Below are 22,657 nucleotides of genomic sequence, written 5' to 3' on the forward strand. Positions count from 1 at the left end.
AGCTAAGCAGGAAGCTTTTGCTGGGACTCAAGGAAAACACAGAATTTGCAGCTTTGGAAGAAGGGCAGCACTGCTGGACGACAGCAAGGAGGAATTTGGGGCATGCAGGGAGAAAGACAGAAAGGCAGAGGCCCAGCTGGAACTGAATTTGGTCAATGCCACAAGGGAGGAGAGAAACTGCTTTTACAAATACATCAGCAACACCAGGAGGAACGAGGACAATCTTAATTTTTATTAAATGCAGGGAGAAACATTGGCACAAGGGGTGAGGAAATCCCTGAGGTACTGATGCCTTCTGTGGGTGTCCCGAGCTCGTGGTTGCCTGCAGCAACCTTTGGCATTCCCTCAGCAGGGACAGAAAGAAAACTACAGCCAAGCAAAAAGCATCCTGGGAATAACAACAGCAATGAAACAGCATGCAAGCAGAGCCTAAGCAGTTCCTATACTAAATGGGGAGGTGAAGAATTCTTGGCATCCCATTAACTTCTTCTTGAGAGTCTTCCTCCTGAGTTCTTCTCTGCATGTCTCTTCCTGGGATGCTTATCTCTCGGATTCATACACACGCCTGATGCGTTTAATCCACGACAACTCAGACTTCTTCAACTGGGAAGCACCATGGACACTGTCAGCACAGGGGCAACTCTCGGAGGAGCTCCCTGCCCAGTTCTGCTCCACATCCTGTGCCTCCTGGTTATCCTTCCTCTCTCGCTGTGGCAGATTTACACAGAACCTGTAAAAAACAGAAAGGGAAAATAGGGATAAAAAGAGAAGGCAGCTGGTGATGGAGGCTGTGGGCACCAGGGCTGCCTGTGCTCTGCTCTTCCCTGTCTGGGAAGCAGCCGCTGCAGGAGTGGGGAAGAGCCATTTCCAGGGCTGCAAACCAATGGAGTGTGCACGGTCAGTGGGGAGCAAAAGGCTTCTGGGCATCACATCCCCAGAGGTCCCTGCTCCCGGTCCGTATGCAGGGAGCTCTGGCCAGGGAGGGCTGCAGCAGGTGCCAGCACCTCTCCCTGCTCGGGTGGGGTGTGTCAGCAGAGCCTAAGGGAGATGGGGAGCCCCAAGAGGGATGGCAACGGCTGGAGTAGCTGGAAATGAGCGCGGGATGGAAAAGGCAACTGGAGAGGATGGGAGTGAGTTCTTCACCAGCCACTGTGGGGAGAGAGTGGGGAAAAGTAGGGCAGAGCCATCAGCAGACCAGAGTGTTCTGAAAACACACAGGGATGGCTTGTGAGCACGTAGATTTGGGAGCGCACTGGAGCCCAGGACATCCATCCCAGCGCTGCCATGGGAAGGACTGGTTGGGCTGGGAGCTCCTGGCTCAGGAGCTCAGGACCCCCTTCCCAGGGCTCCCCCAAACACGATGTGTTTGAAACACAGCCAGGGCAGTCCTGGGCACTGGCAGCACCTGCGTGGCTGCAGGGCTCCAGGAGGAGTTTCTGTGCACAGCAAAGACTCTTGGTGGCACAGCAGGGGCATGGGCAGGCAGCAGTTACCTTCTCAGGCAGAGGGTCCTGCTGTGGCAGCGTTGGCAGTCAGGTTCACCAGGTCGGGAGCGCTTCTGGGGGTGGAAAATGGGAGATTTGTAAACATTGGCTTTCCTGTAATATTCAGCCAAAGAGGAGAGGGAGAAAACTCTCATTGCTGTGTGGCTGAAGGCAGGAGAGCAAAGCAAAGCTGGGGAGAGTGGGGACAGAAGGCAGGACCAGCTTCCCCCAGGCAGGCTGAACCCTGCTGAGCCAGGCACTGTGGAAGCTGCCACAACCTCCAGGCTTGGAAAAACATCTCCTGTGGTACCAGCATGTGCAGGGGCATCTGCAGGGGCACCTGGGGCTCATCACCTGGGCACTCCAGCTACGAGACAGACAGCTGTGTGTCAAACAAGACACTGTCTTACCTGGAAGACACACTTCAGTATCACATAAACGAAGATGAAGAAAAACAGCAAAGCCACAGAGATGATGACGTACACCACAACCTCCAGATTCTGCAGTGAGGAAAGGGAGGAAGATGACATTGGTCAGAGGATTGATCCTTCCATTCTCCTTTGCCCAGAAGGACACAGGCAGCAGTGCCCAGCAGCTCTCCTACCTTCCTTGGCAGTTTCTTGCCTTTCCCCAAAGCCATGTGGATGATCATGTTCTCCTGCTGAGGACACTGGTCCATGGCATCAGAGGCTTCCTGGTTCTCTTGCCTCTCACGGAGCACATTTACTAGCAGCCTGGTCTTTGAGACCATCTTGGCACAGGCCTGCTTCAGCTGGGGCAGGCTGCAGTCCATCTTCAGGGTTCGCTCCACGTGGGCCATGAACGTTTGCAGCCCTTTGTTCGCCTCCAGAAGCTGCTGGTGCTGATCAAGCGCGGTTTCCAAGAGTTCTCCTGGAACCAGCGCAACGTCTGGACTGCGGGGGCACCAAGGTTTATTGAGGGGCATGGAGCCTTTCTCCTCTGTGCTGTCAGGGGAGATCAGGGTGTGCCTGCCTAGAGAGGATTGCTCCTCTTCAGCCAAGGCCTCTCCCCAGCTGCTGGCAGCAGGGCGGCTCTGAACCAACGGGTCAGAGGGAAAATCCAGGTTCCTCTTTAGACCCTGGTCAGCTCTGGGCTTTGGCTCCACTTTGACTCCCGACCTCCAAACCTGGTACAAAAGCTGCTTATGTCCAACCCAATTCCGGCTGTCGTCCCTCTTGTGCCGTTTGTGTCTCCTGATGTAGTTCCTCCTGGGAGCTGGATCTTCCTCCTCATCTCTGCGTTGTGCAGTGACAGAGGCACCGTAAGCACGGTGTAATCCACCGCCTACATCCGAGGGGTTTAGTCCGTATCGGTTTGAACGTGACTGCATCTCCTGTTGATCCCAGCTTGAGGGTGTCTTTTCCAACACGTCCTTCAGCCGGGGAGGCTGGCGCTGGTATGGGAGAAGGCTTTTTGCAGTCTGGATGCTTTTGGACGTGTGCAGTTTCCTCTCGCGCAGCTTCTTCTTGAGCTGGGTCCTCACGTCATCAACACTCGGTATGCCTGTGTGCCCCAAGAGATGCTGAGGGGGATAGGAATTGCTTCTGGAATTGTCCAGGCTGCTGACATCATCCTCAGCGCTCGGGGTCAGGGCAATCACAAGTGTTGCAGTTCTGTCATCTCCCAGTGAAGGCTCCTTGGGCTTGAGGCTCAACATTGGGCTGGTGCTCAGTGTTCTGGGCTGTTCCATGTCCAGTGTTTCTCCCCGTGTCTGTACCAGACTTCTTTGAGCTGGAGAACACCAAGAGAGCAGGTCAGCGGCTGAGCACAAACACAGGCTCAGAAGTTACCCCGAGCTGCAGGAGCTCGTCTCAGGGCCAGGCAGGGCGAGAGCAGAGTGGGAGATGTGTTGTGGAGGGGAGAAGAGCCCTTCAATCCATCCCATTATGCCATTATGCCCTTTTCCCTACACGTTTGCACTGGGGATCCCAGGGAGCTGTTCCTTCTCCAGACACTGTGTGACACACAAGATCTGGACAATCAGCAGGAACTTTCCAACCCCAGGTGTTTTGTCCAAGTCCTGTACTCCAAGAGGAGATCAGGACCCCCCAAGTTGTGGCAGTGCTGCAGCATGTCCCCAGGCTCAAGAGAAGTGGCAGATTTGAGCTCCCCCCAGCCCCTCCGGACACCAACCGCACTGCGGGGCGCTGGTGCTGCACAGCTTCTTGCAGGGGAACAGGATGCTCCTGCACGGGCTCTCGGTGAAGGGACTCTCCTTGCACAGGCAGCAGGCCACTTCCCTGGGCACTTGGCTAAAGACAAGAGGAGATTATTGCAGGAATACCCAGCCCATGGCTCCCAGACCAGCTAAGGGAGCAAACGGATACCACGCATGGGACTTGTGCTCCATTGTGTGCCACAGCTCTGGAAAAGTCCCCTCACTCCCAATGCAAAACATTCCAAAGGGGATTGAATCCTGCAATGTGGAACTGCTCCCAAAATACCACGTGGCACAGAAATGCACCCGCCTGCCATTCAAACTCCCCTGTGAGAAACCTGCAGCAAGTCACCCAAAAGGTGAAACTACGCCCCTGAGCTGCTGAGTATTTGCAGGCTGCCAGGAAGAAGCAGCCACTCTTGAGCTTACTGGGATTCTTCTGCCTGTGTGGCACAGGGTTTTGTTTCCCCAACAGTGCCCTTGTCCCAGCACTCAGGGCCTGCTGGCACCTGGGGCTCTGTCCCACACACTCACAGGGTTTCCAAGCTCAACGTGGTCTGCAGGAGCAGCAGCAGTGTCTGCGGAGTCACTTGGGTGGCACTCAGGTCTCTGCAAGCATTGGAAAGACCTCATTAAATTCTCCAGTGACCTTGCCCCACCTCTGATCTGAGAGCAAGCCCAGGGCCCTGGTCATCGTGGTGCTCTTGGCAGAGGCATCCACTTGTGCCTGCTCAAAGAGAAGGCATTGCAGAGCCCAGCTTCTCTCTGCCTTGCCCTGCTCTGTACCAGGCCATTGTTGGAATCAGGAGCGAGGTCCTGCAGCTCTCGTGGCACACAGATGCCACCAGAAAGGATTGCCCCTCTCCTGACCCTCCTGCTGCCTACCACTGAGGGCAGCTCCAGTCCCTGAAGGAGGCAGGGGCCTGGAGCTGCTGGCACGAGTGCTCCAGCAGGAGTGCACTTTATTCCCAGAGCCCTGCGGCCACTCCACAGCCCAGACCCTGGATGGGCTCTCATCCCTGAAAGTTTGTGTCCCAGTTCCTGGCTTGCTTTGCAGCTGGGGACACACCAGCACCGCTGGACCTTAGCCTTGCTCTGCTGGAGCCAGGGGTAGCTGTGTCTCCAGCAGACTAGGCTGGGCAAGAGGAAGATTTGCTGCTGCACCTCCCCTGCTTTCCTGAGAACAGGGCGCTCGAGAGAGACACAGATCCCTGTGGATCTGCTCCAAAGCAGCCAACACTTACAGAGACATCACCGAGGGCAGCTTGAAGAAGGCAGCGTCAGCAATGACAGCCAGCGGGTTATGGCTGAGGATCCTGAGGAACAAGAGAGCTCTGTCAGGGCTGATGGCAGGGACGGGAGCTGGGTGTGCCGGGCACGTGGCGATGGCCTGGCCGGTGTCAAGGAAGCCGTGCAGGAGATGAGCAGGGCAGGGGAAAGGGCCCTTCCAGCTGCACGCTCCTGCTGCTCCCTGGCTGACATCCACAGGCACAGTCAGGGCTTTCCAGAGGGCACAGCTGCTCTTGCCTACTGACCCTGCAGAGAGCCTGCAGCGACTCGCCCTGCCATGCCTTTCTTTAGCCCTGGGGCCACTTACACCTCCTGGAGAAACTGCATCCCGTGCCAGGCCTGGAAAGTGCCGCTGCGGACCTGCGTGAGGCCATTCCCAGAGAGGTTTCTGGGGAAAGAGGAGGTCACACAAAGGAATGGGGCCTGTCCTACGGGAAGAGGGAGCAAGCAGCATCTCTTGGGAGGAAAGGTGCAAATCCAGGATGGAAGAGGGAAGAAACTGCTGCTTTCTCAGTGTTTGTAGCCTGAGCAGGAGGGGAAGTGAAGGGCACAAGGGCTGACACTATTTCTGTGCCAGGGTGCAGCCAAGGCTGCAAGAACTGGCTGCTCTGATGGCTCCTCTCTGTGTGGATAACCCTGCTGGGATCTGTCCCCTTGGTGTGGCTGGGCAGCCATCAGCATTGACCTCTGCAGCTAAGCTGGGCTCTGAGCAGGGCAGGTTTAGGGACAAGAATAGGGGCATTTTCTAACAAAAGAAAGGCGCCCATTGCAAAGACTGCACTGAAAACACCAGAAAGCAACTTGATCACTCACAGAAACTTCAGGAAAGGCAGTGGCTCAAAAGCCCGTTCCTCGATGGTCAGGATCTCATTGCAGGACAAATCCCTGTTGCAGTTAGAACACCAAAAATGTCACTTCCATTTGCCCTGTCGCTTTCCCTTGCCTCTGCAGCCTTGATCCCAGCAGGGACAAAGGCCACGTGCCCACGGCTGTGGCGGGGCTGGGCAGCAGGGCCCCAGGGAGGGGCAGGCAGGAGCCCCTGGCCCTGGGCAGGGCACGGTGCTTACAGGTGCTTCAGCAGGAACAGCCCCTCCAGGGAATGGCTCTTCACTGCCAGCAGCTCATTGTCCCTGAGCACTCTGCAAGGGGACACAACGGGGACATTGTGACAGTGGCCCCTGGCCAGCAGCAAATGGCACTGTCATGGGAAAATCTCCTGCAGCAGCTTGACTGAAGCATCTCTTGGGGCCACTGCAGGCATCGTCCCCACTCCTGGCCAGAGCAGGCATTTGCTCCTGGCCGCCTGAAGCTGCCACAGCTTGATCCCTGGGCAAACAGACACAGGGACAGTGCCCTGGGCTGCAAGAGATGCAGCTCATGGCATTTCCTGCCATGCTGGGAAGCCCTGGTGATTCACACCCCTCCCTGCACAGCAGCAGAGCTCTGAATCCCTCTGGAAACCGTGGTGGCCAGGCTGCTGCTGCAACCCAAGAGTAAAGGACGGAAAATACCCAAACTCCTGCCATTTGCAATGCTGCAGGCGCTTACAAGGTCTCGGTCCATGGGTACTCCTTCCAGGTGTATTTTCCAATAGTAGCAATGGAGTTGCCAGTGAAATCGCTGCAAAGAAAGCAAAGACCCCGGCCCCTCTCAGGAAAACCCAGGCGGGCTTTGCCTGCAGAAGGCCCAGCGTGCCCAGCCTGGCTTCACCCTCCTGCTGAGCTCAGGCCCCCAAACCCCCCCAGTCTCTGCCCAGGGAGTCCCCCGGGTGTCCCCCTTGGGGTTTGCAGCACCAGGAGCCAAGCAGGGGCAGCTGCAGGGCTCTGTGGGGCAGAGGGACTCACAGCACGGTGAGGGCGTGGTGGCGGCTGGCCGGGGGCACAGTGGCCAGGCCGGAGTGCCGGCAGTCCAGCTGCCCAGGCTGTGGGCAGTGGCAGGGCTCTGGGCAGAGCTCCTTGGCCACTCCTGGCGAGGGGGCCGCTGCCAGCAGCAGGGCCAGCAGGAGCAGAGCACGCACGAGACGTGTCACCAGGTCCATGGCGAGGCAGGACTGGCTGCAGTCACCTGGAACGCAGAGCTGAGGTGCAGCTGTGGCAGCTGCTGTGTCACAGTGGTGCTGCCAATGTCACAGTGGTCCCTCTCATGTCGCTGCAGCAACGCTCGTGTCACCGTGGTGCTGGGTGACATCAGAGCTTGCAGCAAACCGGCGCCAGGTGATGCTGTCACCAAATGACTCTGTCTCACAAACATCAATCCGTGGAATCATGGAATGGATTGCCTTGGAAGGGGCCTTAAGGATGAGCCAGTCCCACCCCTGCCATGGGCAGGGACACCTTCCACTGTCCCAGCTTGCTCCAAGGCCTGTCCAGTCTGGCCTTGGACACTTGCAGGGATCCAGGGGCAGCCTCTGCTGCTCTGGGCGTTCTGTGCCAGGGCCACCCCGCCCTCACAGGGAAGAATTTCTCCCGAACACACGATCAAACCCTGTTTTCTGTCACTGTGAAGCCATTCCATTTTTATTTGGTTTGTGGGGCCAGGTTTAGTATGGGCCTACGAATCTTGTTGAAATTTCTTTTGCTTCATGTTACCCTGCTCTGATTTGTTGGTAATAAATGTAATTAATATGCCCAAGTTCTGCCTGTTGTGTCCGTGACGGTGATCAGGGAGGGATCTCTCCCTCTCTCTCTGTAACCTCATGAGCCTTTCGCTGTCTTTTCTCTGCGCTCTGCACTCGCACAGGGTAGTTCCTTTGGTGGGCTCCTGGCATCTAGCAAGGGCCGAACTCCCCGCACGGCGCTGGGAGAGCGCAGGGAGCTTCCTGAAAGCCGGGTCAAGCTCGGAATTTTGGCCGCGAGAGCCTGAGGGAACCACACTCTCATGACTCTTTTTTTAGGCTATTCTGGGCCACATTAGACAAAGGTGCATTTCATGCATGTGCACCAAACTTCCTTGAGAGAACAATTCTGCTCAGTGTCAGCAGGAGGTACAGCAATGTAATTAATATCCCCATGTTTTTTCTTTTAGTCCATGATGGTGATCTGGGAGGAATCTCTGTCTCTCTCTCTGTAAACTAGCTGTCCTCAATTCATGTTCTCATATAGAAACTTCCCAACAAGCTAAGACACAAACTTGTACTACTACTTCTTAATTTATTGGAATTCTAGTTTCTTAGCTCACTAAATTATGTATAAACTGCTTGCATGGTCTATCTTTATTATGTCAAAAAATATGTTCCTGGACCTCCACAAAAACACTGGTATCTAGGACTGCGTTTTGCAACCTTTATGAAAACTTGCACTTCTACTCTGGCATCTGAGACCTTTTACTCACTAAAAGCACTTAAAGCTCATGCTAAAACTTACTTACTTACTTTTTCAAAAACTTAAACTTACACCTGTATTTTATGTGTGAGTGGCTTAACATACTTCAGTCCATCCAAAGGTTTTAATTCAATCCCTGCATTCTCTTTTCTCTCTGAAGAATTCAGAGAGAGACCCTTGATTACAGACTCCAACAAATTAACAAACAAAAAATTTAGAAAAAAACAGTACTGATTTTTTTACCTGTCATTTTCTGTCTTCTACTTTGAACAAATACATTATGAATTTACACTTCATTATCACCAGCCTTGTTTGAGGTCCTGTATTAAATGGTTCACTCACAAAAGTAAAGATCTGTAGATGCATTTCTGTCCTTATGTCAGCCCTATATCTACAAGAACATTCTCTGCTATCTTATTTTCCTTCAACTTATTTTGTAACTTATTTCCTTTGATTCCATTAGCACTCTTTGCTTTTAAAGCTGCAAGAGCATTCTTCTGATTGCATCCATTTGAAAAACATCAACTTATATTTTCAGAATCAGTTAATGAGAACCCCTCTTTTCTGATCTGACAACACCTTTATTACATGTACTCTGTAGCTAAAAGTCTGTTTATTTTTATGGCAAAAAGGAATTATACTGGCACCAGAGCTGCAAGAATTTTTTTTACTGTAGCAATTGTGTATCTCTTTGTGACAATAATTCTACAGTCTTTAATAATAGTGTTGTTAAATAGCAAGTCTGTCTGTGTTTATTATTCCACTCTGAAAAAATCAGTGAGAAATGGTTTCTTCTTTCCAGCAAGATATTGGAAGAGAAAAAGAAAACAAGTATATATATATTTTTCTTTTTTTTACAATATTTTTTAAACAAAATACTTGTTTTAGTGTTTCAGTTATAATTAAATTTTGCTTCTTTGATGATAACATAAACTGTGATACACCACAAACCTAGAGCACCAAATTAAATTCTACCGGGGTTTCTTTAATAAGCACTAAGTTAAATTCTGCTGGGGTTTCTTTAATATAATACCACACAAATCAAGTAACTGGCAGCACAATTGTTTTCCTACCATACTTGGAGGTTTTTTGTAGAATGGAATATATTTAAGTTTTATTTCTTAAATATAATTCGCACTAATGACTAGATCACCCAGTGTGAATTACCAAAGGCTGCAAATTAACAAAGATGAGAAAATATCCAATTATTTTTAAAGGGCTAATGGATTCTAAAATGTACCAGTTCTGTACTTTAGAGATGATGCGTTGTTTTAACTATTCATAATAACACAGTAATAGCAGAATACAGCTCAGCATATCTGTACAGGTAAGGATCACCCCCTTTAGCCTTGGCTGTGCTGCTGATCCTGGCACAGGAAAGGTGGGACAGGGAGAGGCATTGAGCGTGTCACCTGGCACAGTAACAAATGAGCAGAAGGCAGAAAAAGGTGGTTTCCATTTCCTGACAAGGACAATGAAAAGGGACTCAAAGCTACTGCTTAGGAAGTGCCTGTGCTGGAGACAAAGAAACCACCATTTCCAGATATGCCATTCACTCTTTGTGCTTGTTGCTGAGATTACTGCAGTACCAGACTCTCTCTCTGTAGGGAAAGTGTACTGATACTCCACAATACATTCCCAGTAGTCTTAATGGTATCTCCAGGACACTAGCTCATCTTCTCTGCAACCACTAAAATGTCATTTTCTGCCAGATATGACTCCAATAATTTACAGATAAGCATCAACCCAGTCCCAGCCCTTTGCTGCCATTGGCTCACCAGGGCTGTCACACAAGCACTACTGCAAACAATATTTACTTAAATGGAATGACAGATCTGGATGGAAATGGCAAAGATACACATACGAGTCGACGTGAATGAATCTTTGAAGTCATATTTATTAAAAATCAATTTTTATAAAGGACAAATGCAGCACTACCCTAAAGTCTCCTTGCTCAGACTGAAGCAATTGTTCAGACCCTGCTCAAGGTTTGCTGGTGCTGGTGTGCTCGAGCTCCTTTTGTGCACCACTCACTTTCAACTTGGCTCCTTCTATTGCCAGCCCTCGTTTTCAACAAAGTCAGACACCAACACCTTTAATGCATTTCCAGCCGTGTTGAAGTGTGTTCCTAAAATGACTCCAGTTTCTCAAATTGCTCCTATTAAGGTAAAAACTGCCATTTTTTATTCCTTTGGCAAGCACTGCATCTTATTGTGAGAATAACTGTTTTTACTAGCAGAGAAAAAAAGCCTGATATTACTGGGCACTAGCAGCTCTGGGTCTCTTTCAGATCACACATGTCTATTAGCAGCAGTTGAGAAGTGGCAATTGTCTCCTTGCAAAACACAAGCTCCAAGCTGAAACCTCTCCAGGAAGATGTGTGCTGGCCTCACACTCTCAGCCATGCAGGACAACACTACCTGAGACTTCCTTAGACCTCACAGAGCACTGTATAAAGCCATGTCTTTGGCACAAACAAGGAAGTGCAATTTGCCCTCAGATTTTAGAAATCATGCTGATTTCACTGGAAGTACTGCAATCTATTAAGCCTGAGAGCTGGATTGCATATTTGCATTTTTACTTAAACCACTTTTTGCTGGATAAGTCTCTTGGCTGTCAGAACCAAAATAAACCACAAATAGGGGTTTACTGAAGATTTTCCCACAGTTCAAATGAAGATATTGGAAAAACACATCATAGCTGATCTAGGTACTGTTTTGATGAGATAGAAGATTAGAGCAGGCTTCTCTGCATTCATTCCTCTGGTGTGAAGAAATTTACTAAATTGTTTTTTCTTGTATTTTTTTTACAACTAAGATTTATAATTTTCCCAATTCTTTTTTTTATCCTAAAGAGATAATGCTTATGCAAAACTGCTGGCAGACACTCAGCCCCCAAACCTGGAAAACAATTTAGATCATGTTTGAAAGAAAAGAACTCTCAAACGCTTCACTGTTGTTGTGAAAAATGGTGTTTGGCTGGAGGAGAGGGCCCAAGGCAGAGGAAATTTGGCTGCTGCACACAGACCTGCTTAGTAGCACCTGGTGAGCAAAACTGGATCTCCAGGCCAGCAAGGCTATGGAGTTGCTCTTTTCAGTGGGGATGTTTGACTACATCAAGGGGCAAGGAGTCCTTCCTCAGACTGATGAAAATCCTCACTTCAGTCCTACAGGTTCTTCATCTCAGTCCTTCCCTGCTCTGGGCTGTCTGCTGTTCCTGCACTGAGATCTCTTCTGTGAGGATGCCAGCTCTTTACTCAGTTTTTATGTTCTGCTAATTAATTTTGGGCCTCAGCTTTTCCAGCTTTCTTTCAATATATCCATGCCAATCATCCTTAACCTTGTGTCTTATTTATACTTGGTTCATTTTTACCTTATTTATTTTTTTGCATCATTGCCCAGTTTTTTCTAAACTCCTGATTGATCCATGGTACTTCTTACTATTGTTCAGTTTCTCTCTCCCTTTTGTCAAAGAAGTCACTGATTTTCTTCCAGCCCAATCCTTCAGAACAACTTCTGGGATTTTTTTGTTTGGTTTAGTATTTTGTACACTTCAATCTCCAAAATTACCTCAGAAAACCAAGTTATTAACCATTTCCTAAAATTTTCTTTGTGAGGACTTCTAGTTCTGCTGTTCTCACTCCTTCCTTTCCTACTTATCTGGTAATCACTGTCACCCCGATGAATCCTCACCACTCAAACTAATCAAACAGTTATTTTCTAGTGATGAGAGGGGACCATAAATGAGTTACTGCATTGCAATCCTATCTCCTGACATGCAGAGATGTCTCTGACACAATACAAGATCATGGTAAGCCATCAGTATCCTTTCTTATTCTATTTCTAACTGCTACCCTGTTAATTAACCTCATTATGTGGGGTTAATTAACCCCAGAATCCCATCAGTATTCTATTCTGCCTCTGGGAAGCTTCTATCAGCTGCTCAGAAACCCCCAGCCTCATCTCCTGCAAGGCAGCATCACCTCAGCAGCACCACTCAGCCAAAGTGTGAGTTCAACCCTGGCACGTTATTCAGGCACATGTCACAAGCTCTGCAGCAGGGTCACTTGTACAAGGTGGTTGTGACTGCTGGGGAAGGCCAGAGGAGAGATGTAAAAGCTTTTTTTAAGAGTAGGGTGTAACTGTCTGGCAGCTGGAGGATTGGGAGATCGATGGAGGATGGCAGCAAAATAAGGAACTAAAAAGGGAGAGCAAAGTCATTTATAATAGATCTTCCCAATGATCTATTTGTGCTGGGGGGTGTTAGGGTGTATCCCTTCTTTACAGCCACCTCCCACACACTTCTCCCCATTTCTGTTTCAATTATCCTAACTTCTGCATTTCTGGAGACAAAGCCAGCCCGAAGAATTTCAAAGCTTAGGAAGCACATAAACCAAAATATACAGTAGGTACATTTTTGTAGAAATTAAAAGTGATGTGTCATATCATGATCCCATTTCTGCAATCCTGTCCTTAAATGAGTACAAAATTGTTCTATATTTTCATTTAACAGCAATTTTGTTGTCTTCCCTTTTGTGATATGGACAACAATTTAATAACATAATTGTATATGGGAAGTACTTTTTGAAAATAATTGTCAGAAGCTTAAAATTTCATTGGAAATGTTATTTTAAATTGATCTCAGTAGTATTTTTTAAAAGTCCTGTAGAGAATGCTGATTGAAATTTATATGTGCAAGTTGTCTAAAAAATCTTAGCCAGAAAAGCAGATTGGGTATTAAAACATGGCAATGCTGATACTTGAGAGTGAGCTGATGCTCATGGGAATTTTGAACAAAGTGAACTGGAAATATTTCCATAAACTATATCCCCAGCCTAACCCAATTTATGATACGGAGATTTTTTTTTGTTGTTTCTTTGCATTTAAAATGCTAAGAAATTAAATATTTTCACATTTCTTAGCAATTTTTGGTAATTTCTTTTAAGTCAAGTGAGATCCTTTAAAATTTGAAAGACAATCTGAAATACTGGTATTTTCCTGGTCAGGAAATCTAATTGCCCTTACAATGCTGATCCTCCCATCCTGCTTCTGTCCATTTTCTCATGCTCTTTATGTTGTGTGTTCTTTGGGGCAGAGACCTGAGGGATCATTCCCCTCTATCCCACATGGTGCTATTAGAGAATTATGCATACAGAAATTTCTGCAGCATAACAAAATTACAGTCTATTGTCGGGAGAAAAATTATTACATGCGATAGATTAAGAAGGAAAGTAAAGAATAAGGAGTTTCCTAAGTTTACTTCTTATAAGCTCTCTAAAAGACTACAAAAATGAATGTCTGTGTTGCAAATATAATGGCATGTTTAATGATAATTTTATTAGACCTCTGTTTCAGCATGTGAAAAAAGTTGCTAGTGTGACTGCACAAGAGTTTTCATTCAGAATTCTTAGCTCAGTTGCACAGGGGTAAAGCAAAGCTTTTGCACTGGACACTCTACTACTTCACTGCTTTATGAATAACAACAAAATCGTGATATACTTGAAGAACTTCCATTTTAGTGCAATCCAAATTTAGCAGTGACCAGCTGATAACCCTTTTTGACTGAATTTATCTCTTGTGTGCATCTTGCTCATGATTAGCCTGTGCATGTTCTAAGATGATAGAAGGAAAAAAAATAAAAGCAGATCTAATGATGTTTTGAAAACATCCAGATGTAAGATTTCATCTATTTTACTCAAAAAATCCCTGAAAAACAGATTGTTGATTAAATGATCAAAAGTGAATTATTCTTTATTTTATTTAATAATGAATTACTGATTCTACCAAATACCTTCACCTAATTCTCATGGAAAGGTTTTATGATGTCACCTCCTACCTACAAAACCTGCTGTATGCTAATAAGAACATGATTTTATCAGAGTTATATAGTAAAACAAAAACATACTCTTTTAAATATTCCATAAGACTTTTTGCTGCCTTTGCAGATGGTGACAATTTCTTCCCAGAAGACTGACAAACCCAAAACTGAACCACTCCTGAGAGTTGCCCTCATAGCCAAAGATGAAGATATATTCAGAAATGCAACATGGGCAGTTTTGTGTTCCACAATAGTTTCTTCCCATTTTTAATTCCAGTTTTTGTGCCCTGGAAGAGTCTGTGTGTAGGCCTTTACAGGACAGACAGAAGGTTTTCACGTACTGAGACCAAAGAGAACAAGTTAGCATTTTCCCCCCGATTTTACAAGTAGATTAAGTGTAATGTTTTGGTTTTATTCTAGTAGCATACACACCACATTGCCTTTTGTGGAGCTACCAGGGTATGAAATCACACGTGATCTCAATGAAATACACTCACATATTTGTTAAAGGACTGTTTTCACTGATAATTCAACACCAGCACCTACACACACACACACACAGAGGCTTATTGTCAAACACTTAACCATTGCTTCTTATCCATAAATACCATTTTCAGTACTCCATCCATGCAGCATTACTTACTGAAGAAAAGTTGTATGTATTTAGTATAGCTAAATACATATTAGGTACACACTCTGTGAACACACAACATCTCCAGATTGTGCACTTAACCTTGAAATGCCAGCACTTTCTGGATCAGTGGGCTTCATGTCTGGTTAGATCTGGGCTGCTGGGATGCCCTTGCCAGCTGCTGCTGAGCAGCTCCCTTCTGCTCATGCCAGCAGCTGAGCTGGTGTGGTGCCACAGAAAACTTCAGGGATGCAGCAGGACAGAGCAGAGCCCACAGGTGGCCAGATGGGAGATGGTGCTTGTAGCTGCAGTGAAGTCTCCTAGGGATGATTTGCTAAGTGTCCAAAGGGAATTTTTCTGCCATGAAGAAAGTATTTCCTCTAACAAGTACAGTCTGCACCTCACCATTAGTTGATCACCAGCCAGTACTACCCTGCATGTTAAAGCCTGGCATTCCAGGGATTTCCTGCAGCTCTTCCCTGTGCTAGGTCCAAATATCACTGAAGTTAGTGTCAATCACCTCTGTTCCTTGCAGACCCGCAGGTACAGGAACAACCTCAACGAGGCTATTGTTTTTATTCTGAGTGGAAAACAGCCATATCAGAGATCCAGGAGGTGTACTGTGAGGGAAGTAGTGCTGCCTAAACAAATAGATCAATAAATACTGAGGTAATTTACCTTCTTCAGCTACGCATGCTGAACCCAAGTTTAACCAGGAAGTGCAATATCTTATATAATTAATACCCGGGATTTTATATAATTACTACCCAAGGTTTTGCAGTCCAGGTGATGTCTTGTTGGATCCTTGCCCTGATTTACACAGTATCTTCTTTCCCAGTGGGTACCTGGGGACTGAATGTCATGGGGCACAGGGCAACTCTGCAGTTTTCCAGTGGGCAGTGTTCTTGAACAACTGCTCTTCAGAGAGACATGTAGACAATTTCCTTTAGCATAGCAGAATATTAAAAAAGGAAGGAAGGAAGGAAGGAAGGAGAAAGAAAGAAAGAAAAAAGACTACACTCATTTTTTTTCTTTGCACTTTCAGCAGACTGGGAGAATGTGATTATTTTTGTACCACGTACCTTGGGGTAGCAGTACTGGTTTTTCACACTATCATGAAAAAAAACCAGGAGAGGTCATCAAAAGTGAATTTCTCAATTTCTCAGTCATCTGCCAGTAAAACCACACATTGTGAGATGTACAACCAATGGCCTAACTGTGATTTCATTCACTGTAAGCCTAGAAATGCTCAGCTTTGTCTCTTTGTTCTTTCACCCATGGTCCTCAAAAGGCTACAAAATTTTGTGCTGCAACAAAATTTACACCAGTTTGAAGCATAGCAGACAATACCAGAATGGAAATTTTCCTGCTGCTATTGCAGCCAAGAGGCCCAAATCCTGAAATGTTCACAACTTCTAAGGGATCCAGCAAATCTTTCACTGCTGCAATTTGGAGCAGACTAGATATTAACAAAGGAAACAATACCTAAAAGTTTGTCCTCTGTGGCTTAGTCAGTCACAAAAAAACCTGATCAGACCTCAAGAGTCTGAGTTCATGTTCATTCATTAAGTGTAAATATCAGGCCAGAAATCTAGAGAGAAATATGCAGATAGCAGCAAAGGCTCGGAACAGTGCATTCTTTGAAATGTCAAAGTTCTTACAGATTAATTATGCAACTATGGAAAACAGGAAAGCTTTGTTTGCTTGAACCTAAGAATAGCTGCTTAAATGACTGAAATAATAAAGAATTGGGCAGAAGTGGTTACAGGTTATTTTTCTGCACCCCAAAACCTTTAGTAAAAATCGAATTAAAAAATGTCTGATCTTCTCCAATAGCTTTCACTGAAATGAGAAAATTCATAAGGTGGGGGAACCTAAACCCTAATCTGAACCCAGATCAAGGTAACTTTCCTGCTGTAAACATCTGTGAAAGTTGGGTGAGTATTAGGCAAACTCAGGAATCCATATGGTTTCATTATTTGACTGTGTTGCATCATTACATGGATTCCATCAGTATTTCAATTTTTGTTTGCTTGGTTTGTCCAGGGACATGTTTGCATACCTGGTTACTTGGTGAGAAAGGCAGAGTCATTTCCATTCACTGTAGGAAAGGCATTAGTAAATGAGAATACGAGGAACAGTATTGGGTGGCTCTTGTGTATACGACAAGAGCAAATATCTGCCCTGCCCTGCATTCTGCCAGCCCTCCTGATTCCCAGAGCAAGAACAGGCTGGTGTCACCTTGGCACTCTGCCATATATTCACAAGGCTTATCATCACTTATATTCAACATAAATACCATCTTTAAAACAGAGATTGCATCTTATGCACAGCAAATTTTCACTTTAAGAAAGTAAGAGCTGCTGTTTCAGGACCAGGGATTAACTGGTGCTGATCTCGTCTCTCCTTGCAGTTAACCTACTTCTGGCATAAATTCAGACATACAACTGCTGCCTGTTTGCAGTGCCAGACAGCCCCAGGGAGGGGAGCATGGAATATTCCACATTCTGATGTGGAACACCCCTGGAGCACAGTTTACTTGGGACCCAAATCATATCTCACTTTCAGGAGTTCTGTATTCATCCCATTCCGTTTGGATTAGCACAAAGGAATACAATGCACGTGCCCAGGCCACCATACTTTCCCAGTTCCAGCCCATTAGATCAGTTTCTACCAGCTGACTCAAAAGGAAGCTGACATTTAATAGTTAGATTTTCAGGTTAATATGAGATAGGCAAGTTGGACAAAAAGCTTTGAACTTGTGATCAACAGTGGAAACATGGTCACTAAATACTGATGGTCTTAGAGGAGAAAGTAGTGGCAGACTGTTCTGGTCCAAGGGAGAATTCCAAACTCAGGACAAGGTCTTGAAAATGAGGTGAGAAGGATGAATAATGTGCAAAGGTTGGACAGAAAAGCACATTGCTTAGAAAGCAAAAATGAAAGGCAAGAGACAAACAGGAGCAAAGGTGAGGAGATCACCTATCCCTACATGCGTTTTTTAAGTGACAGTTTTAAAGATATTTCACCTGCAGAAGGAGTATTTAAACAGCAAATTGTTGAAATAGCAAGCTGGACAGCAGTGCAAGTATTTAAAGATGTGGTATTACACCACCTAGACAGCAAGTAAAGTGGATTATTTAATCTTTATAGTAAATTTCAGGGGATTCTGGAAAGCATCAAGCAAGATCAGAAAGAGAGAAGATTATAGTTTTCCAGACACTGAAAGCACACAATTTGGCTGAAAAGGGAAGGGACAAATTCTGCCTTCTATTACACTGATTTATACCTGGAGGAATCTCAGCTGAAGTTAGTTTCTCACTGGAAATTGAACAAGGATATGAGACCAAAAAACTGTGCAACTAGTATTTAATGGACAGATGACTTTCTGGAAATTGGATCTCCAGCAATGGAAACACTTAAGGGCAAGTACTTAACACAAATTTGTTACAGAGAACAGTAGCTACATGAAGATGATAGATCCCCAAACATACTCAAAACTTCTCTGAAAGCTAATGCTCAGCTCTGTGCAATGGTGAAAGAGGCTCCAGTTACTCCATAAGCACAATAATGTAGTGCAAAGAAAAGAAAAATACAACAGTATTATGCAAGACAGCAGTATGTCAGAAACAACAGCATTGCATACTCAGCAGCTGAGTTGGAAACAACGAATGTATTCAAAACTTGCTGTTTTTCTTGCTACTCTTGCACTTATTCACATGCCAGGAATTTCTGAAAAGTCAACATTTCTGCACACTAACTCAGGAAGAAGTAGGAGCTCCACCACACAGACATAAAGTGATGGCAATGACCTGGGAAGCAAGCCCAGCTGCAGAGCAGTGTGACAGATGCAGGATGTGGCACCCCACAGCATCTAAAAGGAGCTTCGGAATGGTTCATAGTGGGCAGACCTACATCTCTGCTCTGTCTGTCTGTCCTGAGGCAAATGACACTTCCTTCCTCCACAGCCAGCTGTTATTTAAAATATTACACATCTGGAAGGACATTAATTCACAGGTTTATGCAATAATGACAAAGAAACTTTCATCACTATGAGATTGGAATTATATATACATATATATGTCATAATTTTCCTGTTTGAGGACTTGATATTTGGCAAAAGAAAAATTATGAAAAAAAACCCCAATGAAAAAGAAACCCCTAAAATTCCCTACATTGGTTGAACATTCTGAATATACCACATTGGGTAGTACCTTTGCAGTGAATTTAATGCCAAGTGGAGAAAACAGACTGCCCAGCAACCACAGGACAATAAGAATATAACTCCTTTGGTGCCTGGTATCTCCTCATCACCTGTGCTGAATGAATTACATGGGCAAAAATAGCAGGGAAATCGTCTTATTTCATGGTCTAGTTAAATCTTCTAACAGGCACATTTTCCGAAATCCAGACAAAATGCTTAGATCTACCAAACAGCTGAGTGTTTGTGCTTTAAAGGACAGCTGTGGCGTTATGCAAATGTAGCTCTACATGTAATTAATGTATATTGTGATAAAGCTGCCAGTTATTAATAAAGTCCTGTATAGGATCAGAGAACCCTTTTATAGTGTACTGTGATTTTCTATATATGTTCAGGCCCTGGATGTATATTCTTAGCTGAAACCATAAATAGCATTTAATAAATGGGACAGGAGGTATTGTCTTAGTCTGTGTTCTCTTCTTTGGCTACCATGTCCTTACTTTTAATGTGTTTCCCCAACTTTAGGGTTTTCACATTACTTCTAGAACAATCAGCTTTGACACAGAGGAAATATTATCTCCCTCCTGCTTCATACTTAGGAAACAAATGAAGGTCATTTTTCTGCAGGACTGGACCTCGGTGACCCTGTTTATCACTCATATTGCACATTTTCCATTACAAGTGCTTCCTGTTTTCCCAAAGAATATTACAGCAACAGAAGCATTTCCCCTGTGTGCACTGCTTTCAGTGAATCCAGATTAATGTTGAAGGCAGGGATTTCTGCTGCTGCACTGGTGGGGACAGACCAAGCCAGGCACAGGATGCCTCTACTGTTCATTCCACTGCATGCAAATCCAGTCTCCTCCTCAAAACAGCAGTGCATGGGAATTCTCAGACTGGCCTACTCCATTTCAGGGGATTTTTCCCTTCCTTTTATCTGGCTTTTTCTGTTTTACCCTTTCTTTCCTTCATATTCTCCCCCCATTTTTTATCCTAGAAAAAACAGGCATTCCTCCCACAAACATCCTTCTATTAATTGCCTGTCATATAAACCCTTAATCTCCTAATTTTGGCCCTGACTCTGCAATAAGGAGAATCTCTCTAGAGTCCAGGGAAACATATTGATGTCAACTAGCACAAAATGTCACCTTTTTAGTTTTCCATCAAAACCTTTCCTGATTCTGTCAGGAAGAAAACTCAGATTTCAAACAAACCATCCACTATTATTACAGCAGATTGTTTTAAATCCCATTTGTAAATGCCACTGATTCATTGATAATAGGCATCCCATTTTGTTGTTGTTTTGTTTCAGACAGACCTACTGTGAACTGTATGCTGAATGAAGGAAAGTGGAAGATTAAGAAAGCCTGGGACAATAGTGAAAATAATATAAACAGGCAAAGTTTTCTTGTTGTAACAGAATGTATGTATTTGTTGTGACATGCTGAATCAGGGATCATTTTGCAATTAGAGATTTCCATTTAAATCAAGAAGCATTTGTTAAATGAAAACGTAGAACTACAGACAACTAAATGAACTCCCACGTATATTGAGCTCCACCACTGTGTCTCAGTTAATCATGGTGAAATGTGTGAGCTCTTAATTAGCATAGTCAGAGTCAGAACTGAATTTTATTTCACATCGACTTTCTTTGGGCCTTACTTTTTCCGCAGTTCTTTTTATCAAAGCTCTGCAGTGTATTAGCAGACAAGTCTGTTCCACAGAGAATGTAACTTGATTATTAATTTGCAAGCTTCTTCCAAAATAGATCATTTTAATGGATGAAATCTAAATATGCACCAGACCTGTTAACACCTGCGTTTATCAGTTTGGCTCTGTGAAGGGCAGCACTCCACTGGTCCGTGGCTGAACAGCACACACTGCATTGCCACACCATTTGTTTCTCCAGCTGTTCATGGTGCCCATGCTAACCAAACTCAGGGCTGAAAGACCAGTGCTGTTATTAAATACTGTTTTATTTACTGTACAAAGTCCCAGGCTCTTTCTCACAGGCCATCATACACTCACAGACCCAGTGCACCCTTCCAACCTTCCGCACAGCTCCCAGAACAGAAAATCACAGAAAACTGAAATAATGCTTATTGAAGCACAAAACAAAGCAGCTAATGCTTCTCTGTTCACCTTTCCACACACACCTCTGCTTTAATTAAAATATACTTATTCTAGAAGGCCTCAGCCTCACTCAGCATATCCCTGATATCCCCTGTTCTTCCTGCGCCTCCAGACAGACACAAACTCCCAACAGAGTGAGGAAAACTGTTCTCGAGCTTCTGGAAGAGGAAGCCACATTTTTGCCATCTATTTTGCAGAGGCAACAACAGGGAAAGTGTTGGAGGTCAGGCTGTTCCCAACTCATGGAGCTGCCTGAGGAATGGGGAGGTAAGGAGAGAACAGAGGCACAGAGACAACCTCTGTTGGTCTCTGTGCTCCCCAAAGCCTGTGGGTTTGTTTCTCAGGATGATGTTCATGGAGGGCAGAACATCTGCTAGCAAATATCCCAGTCCCAGGGAATGGCAGACAGCATGACACATGTCACAGTGGTGTGGTGTCACCCTCTCACTAAACACATTGGTATCATACTGTCTTAGGATGAAAATAAACACATCAGGGCTCACATCTGCTGTTGCCACGTTGTAGTCACTATATTATGGCACCACACAATGTATATTTATGTTGTAACAGGCTTCCTCTGAATAAACAGGAGCATTTCCTATTATGCATCTTGTGCATCACAGTGCTGAATTTGCTTTTTGCAGCACCTCACATACTGGATTCCAAACACGCCTGGCCTCGGCACCTGTGTTAAGCTCTGCTTGTTTGCCTCTAGGTTTCTTCACTTGGCTTGGGAACTCTCTATTTTCCTACAATGCTCCCCTGGAATTTATAATGTGAGAGCACTTAGTCACATGGCAACAACTCTTTGCATGGGTTTTAGGTCTTGGAGACTGGCTGGCAGGAATTCTGTGTCCTTCAGGACTTGGCCCAGGATCCCCAGTGCATGCATGGCATGTAGAGCAGTGCCCACAGGCTTTGGTGTGCCCTTGCACCCAATGAGCCCTGGACACTGCTCAGGTTTAGTCCCTCTCTGCCCCATTCTCAGTCCTTTCCTTGGGGGTTGAGGAGGGGAGAGGATCTGATCTTCCCTGTGGCTTTTTGCCTTCTGAATAGCTCCTCCAGCCAGCAATCATCAGTCTGCAGATGAGACTGAGGCTACTGCAGAACACCCAGCTGGCCCTTTATTTGAAAGTCCCTGAAAAAAGGACTGTATTTAAAATGGTTTATGATCTGTCATCAGCAAGATCTTCCTCTCCCCGCACCTCCAGCCCTCTCCCTCTCCCTAGACAGCCTGTGTGGAAGCTCCCAGCCCAACCAGGAACCAAACTGCTGCAAGATCAAGCAAGCAATACAGCCCTGTGCAGAAAGCAGTTCCACTGCACAAATTCATATTTTACATCACATCAGGAGAACAAAAAAAGAGAGAAAAAGGGAAATGGAGAGGACTGCAGTTAGAGCCATTAATGTTTCATGAAACCTCTCACATCCTTGCTACAACTGACAGGATAAAAAAGATACAGTCATTAAAATTCAGATAACAGGATACTGCCTTGGTGTTCTTTATATTAAAATTTTGGGCTGAATTATTGCTTTGCTGAAATATGTGTCTCTCTCTCTATTCTCTTACATCAGTGTCTCAGGAAAGACCTAACACTTCAG

At 45.6% G+C, this 22,657-nt stretch overlaps 2 protein-coding genes across 2 annotated transcripts in view; both read right to left on the reverse strand.

Moving 5' to 3' along the window:
• Nucleotides 1-298: 298 nt before the first annotated feature.
• Nucleotides 299-2,308, reverse strand: LOC116999730 (leucine-rich repeat-containing protein 37B-like). The gene is made up of 3 exons (XM_033066690.1): nt 2,089-2,308; nt 1,895-1,984; nt 299-730 (listed from the first exon to the last, which is right to left on the reverse strand). Exons 1-3 carry the CDS (start codon nt 2,302-2,304, stop codon nt 692-694), a joined length of 345 nt encoding a protein of 114 aa, XP_032922581.1. The 5' UTR covers nt 2,305-2,308; the 3' UTR covers nt 299-691.
• Nucleotides 2,309-2,350: 42 nt separating this feature from the next.
• LOC116999418 overlaps nt 2,351-22,657 on the reverse strand; it is a 49,413-nt gene continuing 29,106 nt past the window's right edge. The window contains exons 5-6 of the mRNA XM_033066117.1: nt 2,411-3,236; nt 2,351-2,375 (exon numbers count right to left, since the gene is read on the reverse strand). Coding sequence (XP_032922008.1) covers nt 2,351-2,375; nt 2,411-3,236 — 851 coding nt within the window. The remainder of the gene's footprint in view (nt 2,376-2,410; nt 3,237-22,657) is intronic.

Source organism: Catharus ustulatus, chromosome 8 (assembly GCF_009819885.2).
Source record: "Catharus ustulatus isolate bCatUst1 chromosome 8, bCatUst1.pri.v2, whole genome shotgun sequence".
In the NCBI taxonomy this organism is placed as follows: domain Eukaryota; kingdom Metazoa; phylum Chordata; class Aves; order Passeriformes; family Turdidae; genus Catharus; species Catharus ustulatus.

Excerpts from the sequence above, each read along its gene's own strand:
- LOC116999730 (XM_033066690.1), bottom strand. The coding sequence starts at position 2,304 with ATGGCCCACGTGGAGCGAACCCTGAAGATGGACTGCAGCCTGCCCCAG. Across the intron at positions 1,985-2,088 it reads GCAAGAAACTGCCAAGGAAG|AATCTGGAGGTTGTGGTGTA; the intron begins GTAGGAGAGCTG and ends TCCTCACTGCAG. Across the intron at positions 731-1,894 it reads TACTGAAGTGTGTCTTCCAG|GTTCTGTGTAAATCTGCCAC; the intron begins GTAAGACAGTGT and ends TGTTTTTTACAG.